This window comes from Patiria miniata, unplaced genomic scaffold (genome assembly GCF_015706575.1).
Source record: "Patiria miniata isolate m_02_andy unplaced genomic scaffold, ASM1570657v1 HiC_scaffold_4, whole genome shotgun sequence".
NCBI lineage: Eukaryota > Metazoa > Echinodermata > Asteroidea > Valvatida > Asterinidae > Patiria > Patiria miniata.
In genome coordinates this window covers 8,078,180-8,090,114 of record NW_024037071.1, presented here as the reverse complement: position 1 = coordinate 8,090,114, position 11,935 = coordinate 8,078,180, and the positions used below count along the sequence as shown (strand labels likewise).

The window sequence follows — 11,935 nt, the reverse complement described above, 5'->3', positions numbered from 1 at the left end:
TTATAAATCAAAAATTAACTTCAGTAGTTAAGTTCTAAATATATCCCAGCGCTCATCAAACTGCTGTTCACGTCATGTATTGCGACCCCCCGACGAAAACCCGCGCCTGCGCTCAAAATAGGTATGTGAGTCACAACACGAAACAGCCGTAATTAGATGACGTGTTCCGTGCGTATATGGCGTCAGTGCACACAGCGCGCAGTTTCGCTGGTTGCAAGGTTTTTCCACCCCATTCATAATTTTGTTTGCATGGCTCACATGACCAGCATGTGAGAACCGATCTACCGTATGGACTTTACACCGTGTGTTTGTAGTGAAGTAGTGGGGAACTATTTGCGGCACAGAGTGGAACCACACAACGCATGAGTCACTCGGCGCGACGGGCCTTTACTTCCGAATCATCAAGTCATATTTATAAGGCCGGCCGGCCCGTGATCGTGAATTCATTTCTTCGCCGTCGAGACATCAACTTAAGTCGATTTACTGCTCGATCAATATTTGCTGCTTTTTTAAAAACTTCTTGGAGGGTTAAAGTAATCATTCCAACAGCAGATGCCGACACAGGCTGCTCCCGCGATCAGATTAACCATGTCTGATCACAGCAGCACCACTACAACTCTACCGGTGCCCCAACGGCCACCGACGGTAACCCTGTCTACGGACCACGAGTCTTGCTCCCCGACCCACCCTAAGACCAAGAGGAATCTCCTGTCTACTTTGAAGAACTCCCCGTCCATGTTGAGGCGGCGGATGAAGCCCCCTCATCTCAACAGCACTCGGAATTCTTGGGACAATCCGGATTCTACTTCGTCATCATCGTCACCCGTTACATCAGGATCGTCGTTCACCGCCAAGGAGTTCCATGTGAAGTATCAGGGTCGGGTGCGGGTGACCACGCTGCAGGTGAGCGAAGCGGTCAACGCGGTCAAGAAACTCGCCCCGGAGCTGACGGCAACACACTCGCCTGCCTCATCAACAGAGGATCTCTTGAATGTCTCGCCCTCAACATCTTTATCATCTCTGGCATCACCGACCACCACGCTACCCCGGGCCTCCTCACCGTCTAGCCCGGCCATGCCCAAGTCTCCCCGCTCGGCCAAGTCTCCCAAATCACTCAACAAATCCTGCTGCCTGAGCATCTCCAAGCAGTGCGTCTGCATCGACGATGAGGAGCGGCTTGTAAACGAAACCATCCCCATAGCCACGGTAGCCTACTGCGCTACGGACCTGCGCTACCCTCGTGCCGTGTCCCTCATCTGTAAGACCCACAGTAGCGTCTTGATGTGCCACGTCTTCATCTGCACTTCCCGGGAAAAGTCTGAGAAGATCGTAGCCTTCATCGGCAAGGCCTTCGAGTCGGCCTGGCAGGACTTTAAAAGCGTGCACGACCCGGCCACTCATGGGGGACTCGGACAAAATCTCACCAACAATAACTACGAGTATTTTATCCGTGGGCGGTCGAGATCCCAAGACATCACCGGAACAGGACGGGGTGGCAGCCCCGGTAATACCACTCCGGACAGGCACTCAGCTTACGAGATCAGGAACGATGATTTCTCCTCCAGCCCCGATGATGATTAGTACATAGCACCACATTAAAAACCAACAAAGAAATGGAGGTAAGCCTATAAAAGCAGAGGGTCGGGGTTCGAATCTTGCCGCTAGCCATTATATTGTGTCCTTGGGTAAGCCACTTTACCCCACTTAACAAAATACCGACATTACCAGGGGAGTAACCTGCGATGGGCTGGCATCCCATCCGGGGAGGGTGTGGAAATATTGTCCGTCGTTTCATGCCGCGGAAACCGAACATAAACGCCGGTCTCATGTGCCAAATTCATTGGTTCGGAACTAAAGGTCACATGTCACTATCACAAGTCCATCACAAGTCATCCAGTTGCAAGTTAAGTCACAAGCTATTCAAATGATCTGTGACGTGACACAGGTATTCATTTGTCATTGTCCATCCTGTGTCACTTTGTGACTTGACTTGTGTATTGACTTGGTGATTTGATTTTCACTTGTATTCTGGACCATCAATCCTCATATTGATCAAAATCTTTGAGAACAAAGTTCTTTTTAATCTTTTTTTGTAAGACAGCACCGATATTTTGTAGTTTTTTTTAGCTTAAGTCTAAATTTGAAAGGAAATTTAATCCTCATCTCAAAAAAATTATTACTGGGAAATTAGACGGCGTCCCTATTTTCAATCGTTAGTAAAATATATAGTTATACCAAGGATGTGTACATACGCATGCCGATGGTGAAACAGGTTGCACAAATTTCTCAGCAGCTACTTCAAAAACGTTAGTCAATATTAAAAGGTTAACCTTTTTAGCCACGCCCACACAAGTCGTCGCAGGTTTTTGTTTTGTTTTAGCGAGTGACTTTCAGCAAGCTCATTCAAAATTCCATTCGAGTACTCATGAAGTGCAAAAGCAGATAGTGGAAGCGTTTATCGAGCAGTTGAGCGTGTACATACACGATGTTTGAGTTAAAGGATGGTATGTTTCACGTCCGATCACGTTAAGGATCTCTAACTTAATTTGACGCCCGGAAGACGGTTTTGTTAGCTGAACTTGCGTCCATCTGCTGCCATGGAAACCGGCGGGGAGAATCCATATTTCGTCTCAGCGTTCCGAAGCTTGATTCCATTAAGCGTTTTCAAAATTGAATTTATTCTCCGATTCTTGTTTGAACAGAGAATTGGATATTATTACAAATTGAAATCGAAATCGTGAGGGAACTGATTGACAGAGAATGCGTGTCCTTGCAAATAATATTGAGTTCGATTGTAAAAATACGGAAGGTCAGAGGTTATCTCATTCTTGTTTATACAAGCTACATTGATTTCACCATACTTGTTATACAATCGAAGCTTTTATGATCCAACTTTGATAACAAAAAGGACATCTCAAACGTCATAGGAAGTTATTACGAAACAGGGCGATCGAGACAGGTGATTTCTTTGTGTACTGTCAAAATTAATAAACGCGCGTATGAGAACACCTGTAATACATACATGTAATTGTATACTCTTTCACAAAAACAAAACGGTTTGTTAAATTTGTTGAACCGCAAAGCACTTTTTTGAAGGGGGGGGGGGGATTGGAGGGGGTAGATAGCTTTTTCGCGGGGAGTGTATAATATTTAATTGCTTTGCGAATTAATTTCTGTTCAGAGAGTTAAGCAGACGTGTACAAGTAGTGATTAGATTATGTGGAACACCAGACTTCATTTTTATGACATAGATCCATGCCTGCATTTATAAAAAAATATTTACATAATTTCTCATTTCAAACGTACTTGTGTACCACAAATTAGAAGTGTATTGACAGAAAAATGCCCATTTTATATCCTCGGAATTGAGACTGTTCTATTTCTTCAATTTTTTTTTGCGTTTTAAATTGAAGCACCTTCTTCACTGCAAGTCGTAAACATGAAACAGCCGTTTTAAAATAATACCCTTTAAGAATGAGAAATATGCACGCGGAATAAAGGAATCCCAACCAAGTGCACAACACATTATTTTATCCAATCTAAATTGAATAAATAAATGTCGAATGTGCCATCCATCTAGTATAAATTAACCTTTTTTTTTTTACTCTGGACACGAAATCAAATGGGAAATCGATCCCTTGACATTTTTAGCACACATTTTCATACACGTGTTTCAATGGACCGCTACAGCATACCGGTTCAAGTGTTTTGGCCTTTGCCAAAGTGCTGTCAATAACTGGAAAGGGGTTTAAGTTTACGTTATGTCTCTGGGAATTGTAAATATTATCCTCCCTTAAGTACATCTCCTGTCGGGAACGATATATATGCGCTCCTGAAAAGTGCAATTGACCGTGATGTGTTGTGCATTAGAGCAACATTTTTTTTTACCGTGATTTTTTTTTACTTCGAGGGTTATGTGTTGTTGGACTGCTCCAACAGTGTCTCAGATGGTACTCTTTATTCTTTGGAATTTTGCAATTTTGAAAAAAAATACTGGACTTACAAACATGAATTATCTTATTTGCCACGAAGGATTAGAGGTGTAGGCCCCAGACTAAACATTTGAAGTGGTTTTTATAACTCTTGAGAAGTTGAGATCAACATTTTCAAAAAGTAGCCGACGTGTTGTTGCTTATGAACGAGACAAGAATTTCCTCAAGTTTACAGGGTGAGTAAAAAAAGGAAAACAAAATAACAGGACCATTTTTCAAATGAGTTTAATAAAAGGTTTTCATATCCTAGATTTTGATAGTGCCACATGCGGAACTTTATTAATAAAATTGAGCTGTCATTTTGGGTTTCTTTTTTTTTGCTCACCCTGTATGTGTTTAAAACGACACGACGGCACAAGGTGGTGAATATAGAAAACCATGCATAACAGCGAACGAGTGATATATTTCGAGAAAAAAACAATTTCTTTCCCATCATCGTCCCCTGTCGTGAACATAAATATACGTCCTTGACAGGCAGAATATATTTATGCTATTAAATTAGCAAAGTAAATGTATACGTAGGTTTTGAATAGCATTGGATAACTTAGTATTTATATGACGGGCGTCTGCAATATAATGTACATAGTATTATGCTTGCCGCCTACGTGTGTAAAACTTAAAGGTGTTGGTGATTTCTGCTGGCATTTTGTTTGCGGTCGACCCACATACCTACCTGCACAAATCAATTCTTAACTCATTACTTATAAAGGAATATTTGTGTGTCGTATTCAAATTTGTTTCCTACGTAGAGGCAGCCTGAGAGGCTACAATTGTCTGCGCCGTTTACTCGAATCAACTTTCATGCATGCATGGTATATCCTTCCTCCATGCGTGGTTATTGTGATTAAACAAATTGGGGATATGCCATCGTGCATAATGAATGCTTGATGCGTGTACTTTTTATGAGTAAAAGGGTTCGAGATGTTTTATTATTATGAGTTTGCATAAAATAGGGAGAAAATTAATTTCCAGGGAGTACGGTTACAAATCATGGGTGGATATTTTTTGTTTACAATTACGTTGAGTGTACAGTGTGCATGCACGGTGAACAAAGACTATTGCTTTTAAGATTATCAAACTGCGTTGTAACGTCAGAGGGGATATTTGTGACAAAAACAGCCCGGACGGAAACAATCGGCTCGCTGACATCCGTGATACGAGCGTAAGACAGCAATTTACTACATGCATCGATAACAATTACTTAGGAGATGGAGAAGCCACATTAATTGCTGTAACGTTTCACTGACATTTGCAAACACCTGAAAAAATTTTAATTAAGAACAACACACCGGTGACTTCAATGCACGAAGATATACTGTCCACGTAGACGCGACTAATGACCCACGAAAACACACCATTAAATCTCGTAAAGACTAGCTAAGATATCATTTGATCCGATAACGAAAACAAGATAAGACATCGATCGGATGAATCGTGTTTCAGCAAATAACGGATTATGTCATTGCGTCACTAGATAATCGCGTTGAAAATGCTGCATACCTTTATACGGTACACAGCTTGTGTGGATTATAATTAAACAGTTATGTGGCTTGACATGTACCTTGTCTCTTTTTTTTTTTTTAGTGTAGCATCATTCGCAATCGAATTTGTAGGCGTATGTTCCGTTTTACTTTTGGTATAGAGAAACTTTCACTTTGTTTTGAAATACGCCGGATATCTTTTCACGGCGAAAACGAGTTGCACGGAATATTGTCTAAAGCTTTTGAAAGGCCGGCTGAAATGCCGACCATTCCAGGGGCGTGTCATTTAGTTGCTACCAATTAAGTGGGAGGAATGCAAACATGTTGTTTGAAACAAATTAAACTTGGACTAAAAATAGACGCTTGGTACCGGGTGTTGGATATGAGCGAAGCGAACTGAAATGATGCAAACAATCATAGGCATATTTTGGGGCATGGTTTGTTTCTGTAGGGGTTCAAATTAAGCAACGCGAACTTCTTCCACATGTGCGCCCAAACGAACACGTAGGCCTATAACTTATTTTCCAAATGATTGCATGAGACCATTATATTCAAGGTTGAACTCGCCATTGTGTGACACGTATTTCTTCTATTAAAATTACATGTACTTCACTATTCAACTGTGCGCTTGTTTCGTTTCTATTTAAAAAATACAATCTCTTTGTGTGCGCCTCAGCTCCATATGCACGTCAATATGCAAACCTCCCGATGCAACCCATCCCGTGTTTTCCATTTTGTTTCTGTTCCATTCACATTGTGCGGTCACTGTGAAGACAAGCCTTTTATCCTTCAACTTGTCAATGTCTTTTCAGTTTGTATATCGCAACCCGGAACACTTATAGCAAAAAAACAACTCAAAAGCCACATGCCGAGTTAGTGCTTCACATGACGCTACGATTTTTATACTACACACATCTCTGTGGGTAACAGAATAGCAATTGAAATACACATTTCTTTGTCAGCAGTTTAGGTTGAGATTATAAATTTTATGTCATATTTCCTTGTACGTTTGTCTCGTTTATGATATGAAAACTGGGTAGGGGACACCTGGATATATGTATTCCACGTTCATATTAACCTCTGTGAAAAAAACAATCAATTATGAAACTTCTTCCAACTAGTGCGGCAGATAGGTGATGAGATTGTGCCTCATGATACAAGCATGGTATTTGGCACACAGTCAGAGTATGTCATGAGAAAGATATTCGGCTGTAGGGCCATCGCAGATTTGTCCTTTGAAAATATATAGGGTAAAATAACAAGCAATGGCAGCCATTGTGAATATTTTGAAAATTGCTGGTTATTCTACCTAAATATTTTTTTCAATCTGCGATGGCCCTATAGCCAAAAATCTTTCTTAAGATATACTTGCATGTTTGTATCATCAAAGGCACACAAATCCCCCAAATGTGTCCCCTATCTGCCCACTAAAGTAATGCAACAATATACCAAACCCATCCTTACGTGTGGGCCCCTTATGATCCAGCTTTTGAATTCGTACTCTTCTGTTTGTTTGTTTACAATCGCCTATTCAAATTCTCAACGTGGTATATTCTACCGGAAAGGTCAAAAGTTTGTAAACACATCCATTTATATTTTCGGCCGCCGCAGACAGAAGTTTAGACATTAAAAGTTCCGGCTCGGCAACAATACCCCGGAACAAGGCTGCAATTAACCAACCCACAAGCAAACATTTTTTAAGAGCTACCATACACCGGTGCCAAGTATTTGTTCCCCGTGCAATCCAAACAAAGAAAAGGAAAACCGAAACCACGGACGATAATGAACTGTATCGAAAACTTGGGCGATACAACAGTTCGGCCTAAAACAACTTCTGCTGGTAGTTACCACGTGTGCAAAGCTTATATTATTATCAATTAAATTTGTAGACAAACGTATTTGAACGACACCAGGTGTTTCACCAAAATGGCTGATAGCTCAAATCCTTTTCCGGAGACTTTGGTCCGGATTTTGAAATATTGGCCTTACAAGTGTATTCACTGAATACTATCTACAGAAAACCGGGGGAATATCTCAATTACATGTTAATCTCAATTTACTGTTAATACCGCCTCTTCGTTTTGGCGGGAAACCAAAGTTCAGGCATGGAGAGTTGAGATGTAGCAATGATGTACCAAACAACTTCTGCCTGAACAGCCTATATATACACTTATTACACAGTAATATAATTTGTTATTTATAGAGTGATGCAGTTATAATTGAAATAACAATGAAATACAAGCAACTTCTGCTTGAGCAGCCTACATAGACCAAAACGCAATAATATTATATTTAATTCAGTAACCTTTCTTTATGCTTGACGAGTTGCATAAACAAAGTTTTTTTTCCTCCGAAGGTCAGGGTTTTTGCTGATTAGTAAAACCATAGAGCAAGGATCACAGAACTCACTGAACGAAATAGACCCCATAGGAACTCCTTGAAAAGAGTCCCCAGCAGGCGATCAGAACCAGTCGCACGTAGACCTATTAATCCCTTTGTTGTATAGCTTTGTCCGAGTTCGGCTCGACCGTAAACGTTTGTTGGCCCATTGAACGACAAAAGTTACCTTTATACAAACAGACCGCCATTTTGGTCTCGCCAAGAGGGGTTTTATCATAATGATTTACATTTATATTGCGCAAATTTCATAACAATGTGATCAAATGCGAATCACAGTATCCCTGTTCACCAGGAATGAGACCCTGCAGCAGCTCGAGATCCGCGCAATATGGTCTGTACCTTCATTTAGGTACCCATCTATACTCCTGGGTGGAGAGAGGCAAACGTGGTAAAGTGCCTTGCCCAAGCGCACAAGCACCATTTTCCATGTCAGGGTTCGAACCCATGTACCACGGCACACGAGTCGAACACCGTAACCATTGGACCACAGCACCCCATGATCTTCGGAACCAACTATCATCTTCCATGAGTGGGTGTCTTCAGGCAAAGGATATCTTGACTTACCATTTCCATTGAACTATAGCAACGACGCAACCATATGGGAGTGATAGTTAGGGTATACCCATGAGATTTAGTTTCGCTGCTTTATCCTTAAAAACCACTGCAGCTGTATAAGTGCGACTATACTAATCTTTTGAGGACTGCACTCTATGGAAGGAAGGAAGTGAGCTTATTGACTCCACATGCATTCTAACACACGACCACAAACTTGAAAATCGATGTTGCACGAGCGTTGCCCCAACAACAAAAAATCGTGTTTAAAACTTGCACTTTCCATTTGCCAGCACTTTGAACATTTGGGGCAATTTTCTCCAAAACTAAGCTCAAATTTGAGTTCAATTTCAAACTCACGTTCTACTTGATAATAGTGAATATCAAGATATGAACATCGATGTGCAATTCGAAAAAATAATCGATGTTTCACAATCCCATATATCTATTATCGTGTAAATGTGAGATATTTGGCAGAGTTGAGCCAACCACAAGCTATTTCACAAGTCTAATCCCAAATCATTGGTCATTGTGTTGCCAGAATAGGTAACAATAGTCTATAGGGTTTGCATATGGTATAGGGAGATGGGGGGGGGGGTACCCCTCTGTCGCATATCGTGCTGGGTATACTCAAATCGGGCACTTGAATATATATCTCTGGTGTTTTGGTCTTATAAAACCGGCGCAACAACTTGAACTGTTTTGTATTTAATCATCAACGAATCGGTGTGTTTATGAGCCTATGTACAATACATACATGTACATTGAAACTATGAATCAATGAAAAACACATTATGCATACCGGTACAAATGTCTGCAGGAGAGAATTTATCAACAAATGAAAACAAGTTATAAATTTGGATTGTCGCCAGAGATTTATCCCGTATCTCAGAAATAAATGAGATGTTTAGAGAACGTATTACAGAAGACAGGAGAGTTAATATTAAAGCATCATCCACTATAAATTGCGCGACGGCTTAACTTCTGTAACACGCGAGTGATCTCGCCGCGCCGTGGATGAATATTAATGGCGGCATAAATCTTCGTGGGGTAATTTCGTCATTATATATACTGGACATCAAAATGGATGACAAAGATTAAAGTCCAGTTTCAAAGAGAAACGACTGAACTTGGGATTGATACATTTCTGAAAAACAGATTCAAAGGAGTGTGGTGTATAAATTGCTACGACGAGGAATTGGAGATTTCGTAGAGTTGATTTTTAAAAGTCCCAAAGACTTAATATCTAAATGGTAAAGTATTTTGATATTAGTGTGTGTCTGTATAAAAATCTTAACTTTTAATTAAATACATGTACTTCATATCTACATTACGAACGTGCACTTGTAAAGAGAGAATAAAGACAGAGTAAATAAATGTAGCATAGAGTTGCATAATATTGCACGAGTATAATATCCCAAATCGTGCCGTTCTATGATTGTTGTTTTACCGCTGTGCGGTTCACATTCCCTCCCCCCGGAAAAAAATCATCGGATCCAAGACGAGACATTCCAGCAGTTAACATCGCAAAGCAAACAAATCTCTCAATCTGTTTTTCTTTTCCATTTTTTGATATTCTTCCAGATTATTCTCCCTCTTCGGTTCTCTCCGATGTTTGACGCAACATGCGCCGTTCCCCCGGCTCCGACCGAGACGTCTATCAGTCAACACGGGGGACGATGACGGCCGACGCGCCCGCAGCTACGCGCTCCTCGCGGGACCAAGCCCAATCTGTCAAGTGCTGTGCTGGAGAGATATATGGAGCAAAGTGACATGTTTCACTGAGCCGGCCAGGGCAAGTCGTGAAAGAGCAAAATGGTCGCTCAGCCTTTTCTTGGAGATCCCAGCTTTTGGCTGAACTTTTGAGAATCTTGTGACTAGTGAGGCATCAAGGATAATACAAGTTAAAGCCGTTTTAAAATTCCATGACTAAAAGTCAGTATTTCATTTAGGGGTGATATATTTACACAAAATAAATTGAAGGGACCAACGGACCGTGCTGTAAATCTTGCATCAATTTTATTAATGTGCGATTCCTGTTTAGCGCATCCGTCTTTAACTTATTTTTCATTTATATTTTAGAAGAGTAAGGCCTGAAGCTTAAGGGAAAATTGTTTCTTTTCAATGGAAATGCTTTAGCAGACAACACAATTCGGTTAAACATATTGAAAACCATCAGAGAAACATAATTATTATAAGATGGAATTTTGCATAATTAGACACGAAGTATGCAGCGAAGAGCCTGGTGCCTTGCCCAAGCTTCTTGAGTATGACGTCAACAGTGCGTGTCATCTGGCTCTACTTCAAAATTCGATAAATCAGTGAGGCTGGGTACTAGGTAACCTCGATTTCCAATCAGTAATCAGACAGAAAACACTTTACTGCTGTGATTTTCGCAAGATGTTTTAAAATGAGGCTTGAGCAATATGTAGAAATCCAAATCTATCTTCCCTTTACCATCCTGAAAATGCATATCTGTTTATATCATATCGAGCCTTAGGTAATCAAGTTGCATCCTCAAAATTGCCAGTAGAAGAATCAGTTATCACCCTTAATTATCTTCACTTTGTCAGCCTGGAGCCATATTAATGGCGCAACATTGTCTCAGAAACACATCATTCCTAAAATTAATGATGACAGTTTGTCGTCAGGGTGATGCCACTGTCATTCGGATTCACACAATAATTGTTTGTTTATGGTGGGCCCCTTTGGTGTCTGCACGCTCTGCTCTGTGTTCATATTTTCTAGGGCACGACACATCGTTGTTTTTGTTTGCTCTGTCCAAATTTGGTGACTAATCCTGATGAATGATGACGATATCAGTCGCTCAGATCACGACGTATTCTCGGTGAAGGAATTTTCCGTTCCGTCAGAGACCCCGGAAAATTGTCTGCGATAAAAAAGCAAGGCCACGGCAGCAAAGATGTCGCGTGACCAACATTCGCAGGTGACTTTTTCCTTTGTAAACCGATTTTGCTGGGCGAGATTTTCGGCTCAGCTGGTCCATTACATTAGGCGTTTGTCACATAAAAGTGACAAAACAGACTCTATGCCAGCATTGAGAATATAAAATTAGTATCCACGGCAACAGAATCAATCAGTATGATGAGACAACCTCGTCCCCATGGCGTTGACCAGTTGGCAGCTACTGCGGACAAATAGAATTGAAGTATAACTGGGTACGAGTACGAGGTTGTCATGTGACGTCATGTGATCATGAAAGTGGAAAATTGCAGTAAAATAAAAATCACTTGTGTGTATAGGTTTATGAAATCAAGTGAATCTTACAAACGAGTGACCTGTTACTTAAAAACTGTCCTCCTCTGTGTTTTTGTGTGTGGAAAGATACTTATTTAATATTCTTTCTTCAGTATAATTTTTGATTGGAAAGTTACCTAACCACCTTTCTGAGTCCTTGTGCACTGAGGAAGGTGGTGTGATTACGCGAGTAACAAGCATTTCCGGCTACAGGGTTTTCCATTAAGTGCCAGTCATAGTTTTGAAGACCGA

General features: G+C 40.9%; 1 protein-coding gene across 1 annotated transcript; it reads left to right on the top strand.

Moving 5' to 3' along the window:
• Window positions 1–226: 226 nt before the first annotated feature.
• On the top strand, window positions 227–10,398 carry LOC119739914 (putative protein TPRXL). The gene is made up of 2 exons (XM_038215049.1): window positions 227–1,619; window positions 10,010–10,398. The coding sequence occupies exon 1, from the start codon at window positions 553–555 to the stop codon at window positions 1,579–1,581; it is 1,029 nt and encodes a 342-aa protein (XP_038070977.1). The 5' UTR covers window positions 227–552; the 3' UTR covers window positions 1,582–1,619; window positions 10,010–10,398.
• The last annotated feature ends 1,537 nt before the right edge of the window (window positions 10,399–11,935 follow it).